Below are 5,300 nucleotides of genomic sequence, written 5' to 3'. Positions count from 1 at the left end.
ATTATCATTGATTAATACATAAATATCAAAAATAACATTATAAGACCTATTGATTCAATAGAAGAATATTAAGAAATAAAAAAGTCAAACTCAATGTTTAAAAAACAAAAAAAAGGGAGATAGCGGAAATATACCAAATCTCAACTTGTAAAAATAGAAATACTTTAAGTTTTAAAATTAAAAATTACTAAATTAATAATAATAACATTCAAAACTTTCTAAGATTTATAAATGATATTTTTATAAGTCAAAACTGATGAGGGCAGATACCCTGAACTGCAAATGTAAGGACCAATTGTATTAATAGGATTTGTTGATCCTCATCTGTTAAATAGACGAGGATCATCAAATTCCATCAATCAGAATGCAGAGGATCCGCCTCCAAAACTGATCCGTTTCCTGTTCTGCTGATAGTAAATACATCTTGAAATAAGTTTTGATTTGACGCCTCATATCCAAGTTAAAAATTACGATCAACTATTCCTGCGTCACTCTCAGCCTTCTCAGATGCGTGGAATGGGTCAACCCCGATCACATTGGACTTGTCCTCTGTTTTCCTTGGCGAGCAATCATCTTCAGCAAGAAAGCCAAGTCAACAAGAAACCTTGTCGTCCATTTATTTATTTACTAACAAGCAAACAAACAGGCCGATGCAAGTCGATAAGACGCCTATTGAATTATGAGTCCCAAGGCAAGAAAACATAATTTATAAATTCTAATATACCTAAATATTTTAAAGACCATTCTCTAAATATGGTATGTATAGATAAATACTAGTCCGAGTTTAATTGACAACTCAAGTAGCGTTCGTCCATCCATCCTTGTTATTTTGATTTATCTCTCTCGTGATAATCAGGTTGGGTTCGGCGGAGTACTTTTTAGCTTCCCTGTGCGAATTTGGAAGCTGAGGACTGGAAAGCTCGTACAGCAGCAGAGATGGTTTATCTTCCTCTGTCTGCGTGGTCGCTGCTACTGGTGCTCTTCTGCAGCGCAAAAGCGATATACACTCTCTGGTGGAAGCCCAAGTCATTGGAGAGGCAGCTGAGACATCAAGGCATCAAGGGCAACCCTTATAGGTAGAGGATTTCTCCTTTATCTTCCAAAATCTTTTTGTTCTTGGTCGAAGTTAACTGAATGATTGTTTGTTTCCTGGAGCTGGTAAACAGGGTCCTTTATGGAGACATGGCGGATGATAAAAAGGCAAGGGCCATGGCCTTGTCCAAGCCAATCGATTTAACGCACAGGATCGTGCATCGAGCTTCTCCTTTCCTTCACCAACTGCTTCAGAAATATGGTATGGTAATTCTGCTCGGGCAAGTAGCTTCCCCCAATTCGGTTATGTCTGGTTGTTGTTTGATTGAATGCGTGAATGCCGGAGCGCAGGGAAAAGGTCAATGGTTTGGGTGGGAACGACGCCAAGGGTGATTATTTACGACTCAGAGATGATGGCTGAAGTGCTGATTGACAGGACGCACCAATTTCAGAAGCCTACTTTTAACCCACTCGTGAAGCTTCTGGCCATGGGGGTCTCCACCCTGGAGGGAGAGGAGTGGGCCAACCGGAGGAAGATCATCAACCCAGCTTTCCACATCGAGAAACTAAAGGTTGCATGGTTGGAAAACATGTATTTCCATACTTAATCAAAATATGCTCAATCTGAAATGGTGTCTCTGCCGCTGCAGTCCATGGTGCCTGCCTTCCAGAAGAGTTGCATCGACATGGTGGAGAGGTGGCAGAACATGATCAGCGATCGAGGATCTTGTGAAGTAGATGTTTGGGATGAGCTTCAGAATCTTACTGGGGACGTCATTTCGCGCACTGCATTCGGAAGCAACTACAAGGAAGGCAAGAAAATCTTCGAACTGCAGAAGGAGCAAGTTCTTCTAGTCATGGAAGCCGCACGGATTCCTTACATTCCAGGCTTCAGATTCGTACCTACTTCAAGTAACAAGAGGAGAATGCTCATCGACAAGGAGATCAGGAGCCTGTTAAAGGACATGATCAACAAAAAGACAGATGCCATTTCCAAGGGAGAAGCTACTGGTGACGATTTGCTTGGCTTGCTAGTCCAATACAGCAACGATAAGGCTCGCGGTGATCACAGCATAACAATCGACGACGTGATTGAGGAGTGCAAGCTCTTTTACTTTGCTGGCCAAGAGACAACCTCGGTCTTGTTGACATGGACACTGATCCTTCTATCCATCCACCCAGAGTGGCAACAGAGAGCCCGAGAGGAAGTTCTCAGTGTCTGTGGCAAAGAGTTGCCTGATTTCGAATCGATAAGCCACTTAAAGCTTGTGAGTAGAAGAAGATCTTGAAATCTTCATCTTGCAATTCAGTAAATTAAAAACTTATAGAAACTCTGGCTGTTCATCTCTTTCAGGTCACTATGATACTGTATGAGGTTCTGAGGTTGTATCCACCTGTGATTGCCTTAGTTAGACGAACAATCAAGACTGCGAAGATAGGAGATCACTTATCATTGCCTGCTGGAGTTGAAGTTTTTCTACCAATAATATTCATTCATCATGATAGAGAAATATGGGGGGAGGATGTTGAGGAATTCAAGCCTGAGAGGTTCTCAGAAGGCGTTGCCAAGGCATCGAAAGTTTCGAATGCTTTCTTTCCTTTTGGATGGGGTCCCAGGATCTGCTTGGGCCAGAACTTTGCGATGATAGAAGCGAAGATCGCTTTGGCTAGAATTCTTCAGCAATTCTGTGTTGAACTATCACCTTCTTATGCTCATGCTCCTCGTACTATAATAACTCTGCAGCCACAGTTTGGAGCTCAACTCATCCTGCATCAACTCTGAGTAACAATTATGTTCTGAATCTTCTCTTGAATCTATTTAAAATAAAGTTTTAAATAAAAGTTATTGTTATAAATCAACGATCTTCTCTTGAATCTATTTGAATAAAGTTTTCTAGCAAAATAGTACCTTTATTTGGTGCTTTCTTTGTCAATTATAGAGCAACAATTGAGTGTTGGAGTGGTTGATTGGTGAAGGTATTATCTAAAACGAGAGCATCGCTACTCAAACTAAATAAATCAAAGGCAAAATAGCATTTTGCCAAATGGCCTACGTGGAAATTGAAATTTACCAAAAGACGTATCATGATTTTGTATTTATGAAAGATGTATCATGGTTTTGTATTTATGAAGGGTCATGGTAAAATATGTGAAATTCTCCTTCTACCCCTCTCGCCAACCTCCCTTTTTCATCCCATTTTCCAAGGCATCCCAACCACATTAGAATCATTTGATTTAAAAATTTTATTGATGATTTGAATGCTGATGACGTCAACATTTTTCTTCCTCTTTCTCTTAACGTGTGAAAGCCTTGTCGCTTTTATTAACTCTCGGATTGCGAAATCTTTCGCTCTATTTTAGTTGCAAGATCATTCCCCACCGAAAGCATACGTAAGTGTCTTTGTGTATCCCTCAAGCGACATCAAAGGTTTTTGATGAAAATTCACACTAATCTCTTCTCTACACTAAGGCTACGTTTGGTAGGGTATAATCTACTTTGTAATGTAATCAGGATTACATTACAAGGCTGATTATTTTGTTTGGTTTAATTTTAAACTTGTAATATAATGTAATCTGGATTACAAAAGGTAGTGAAGTTTTGTAATCTGGATTACAAAGCAAATCCTATGTAATCTGATTACATTATGAAGTCACCGTTTAACCAAAATTTAAATATCGAATATACCCCTAGTCCACCGTGGTCGCCGCCCACCGCCGTCGGATGCTGCCGCCCACCGCCGTCGGCTGCTGCCGCCCACCGCAGTCGGCCGCCGTCGCCGTCGTCGGCCGCCTCTATCGCCGCCGGTGGTTGTCGCCGTCGCCGGTTGCCGGTGGCGGTCGTCGACAGAGGAGGCCAGCGACGACGGTCGTTGGTTGTCGCAAGCTTCGGCAAGGTGCGGCGGCCGTCGGTAGAGGTCGCAGGATATTTTTGTCATTTTATAATAATACGAATTACATTTCTTATAAAAAATAATGGACACCAAACAAAATAATGGACACCAAACAAAAGAATGTAATCATCCTTGTAATCAAATATTACATACATTACATTACCAAAAGTAATAATGTAATCAAGATTACATTACATTACATTACAAATTTGATTACATTACAAGCAAGATTACATTACATCCAACCAAACATAGCCTAAAGGTTTAGGATTTCCGTCAATACTTTCCTTTCATAATGACACAAGAAAGTGGGTTGGGTATTTCATCCTCTGTTGTTCAATTATCCGCAAAGGTATCACCTTCGAAAGTATCATATTTGTAAAGGCTCAACCAGTTTGGATAGAAACTGCATTGCAACAATATGTTAGTTGACTTTAACAGTTTTTTTGAAGCATCTACAAAGAAAGGAAGACATCATGGATCTGTTTTTTTACATGATTGACACATAGTAATGATCAAACAGTCTTCCTTTAGTATTTTCTTGAATATACAAGATATGCAGCATATCCATAGTATATTGGTCAATATATTTCAAAATTGGGATTCAACTTCTCAAACCTTTAGATTCTCAGGTACAACATATAATTGTGAAATTTAAGTATGAAGTAGTAGTATAGTAAAATACAATAGTTTGAAAATCTTAATATTTATTCATTTTGACAATCAGGGTATTGGGATATCATGGCAAACGAGGGTCTGAAATGATCCCATATTAGACTCAATGTGAGCCTAATATATTGGGCCTAATATTATCTTATATTAGCCATCTTGATGAGCCATTTGGAAAGAAGATCCTTGCAAGAAAAAAAAAACCAAAAGAGAAATGTACCAAGACTTAAAAGAAATATATTTTTTCTTGAAAAAAAGTTCAAAAAAATAACGAAATGCTCTTATGGTGGTTACACCAATTCAGAGCACCCCCGCTCTGATACCAATTGTATGATCAAGAAATAGCGCTAGAGGGGGATGAATAGTACTTGTGACTTTTTCATTTTTTAAAAAAAAACTCAGAGTATAAAAGTAGCAGAACAATAAAAAGCTAATTTTGACACTGTCGGTTTAACTTGGTTCGAAGCTTGTGACGACTCCTACTCCAAGGTCTTCGATTGATAATTACTTTTGTTGGACAATCCAATAACAATTTGATAAGTACAAATAGATGATTACAATTTTGCATATAGTAAATTATACTGACAATATAAAATTCTGGTGTAGAGTACAGTTGTCAGAGTAGCGTCGAAAATCAGAGTATCGCGGTGAGCTGATGAGCGTTCAGGTGCTTGAAGAATTGTGTGTTAGGCTTTGCTCGAACCCTGC

At 39.2% G+C, this 5,300-nt stretch overlaps 1 protein-coding gene across 1 annotated transcript; it reads left to right on the top strand.

The window, feature by feature from the left end:
- The first annotated feature begins 796 nt into the window (after positions 1 to 796).
- Positions 797 to 2,977, top strand: LOC122024439 (cytochrome P450 72A397-like). The gene is made up of 5 exons (XM_042583067.1): positions 797 to 1,076; positions 1,167 to 1,294; positions 1,384 to 1,604; positions 1,683 to 2,300; positions 2,387 to 2,977. Exons 1-5 carry the CDS (start codon positions 937 to 939, stop codon positions 2,813 to 2,815), a joined length of 1,536 nt encoding a protein of 511 aa, XP_042439001.1. The 5' UTR covers positions 797 to 936; the 3' UTR covers positions 2,816 to 2,977.
- Positions 2,978 to 5,300: the final 2,323 nt, after the last annotated feature.

Source organism: Zingiber officinale, chromosome 9B, assembly GCF_018446385.1.
Source record: "Zingiber officinale cultivar Zhangliang chromosome 9B, Zo_v1.1, whole genome shotgun sequence".
Classification (NCBI taxonomy): Eukaryota; Viridiplantae; Streptophyta; class Magnoliopsida; order Zingiberales; family Zingiberaceae; genus Zingiber; species Zingiber officinale.
The sequence above is the reverse complement of the archived record's forward strand: the minus strand, read 5'-3'. Positions and strand labels throughout refer to the sequence as shown.

Bases quoted from the DNA above. Each gene is read 5' to 3' on its own strand.
- LOC122024439 (XM_042583067.1), top strand. From the start codon at position 937: ATGGTTTATCTTCCTCTGTCTGCGTGGTCGCTGCTACTGGTGCTCTTC. The intron at 1,077-1,166 runs GTAGAGGATTTC...GCTGGTAAACAG, and splicing joins ATCAAGGGCAACCCTTATAG to GGTCCTTTATGGAGACATGG. The intron at 2,301-2,386 runs GTGAGTAGAAGA...CATCTCTTTCAG, and splicing joins CGATAAGCCACTTAAAGCTT to GTCACTATGATACTGTATGA.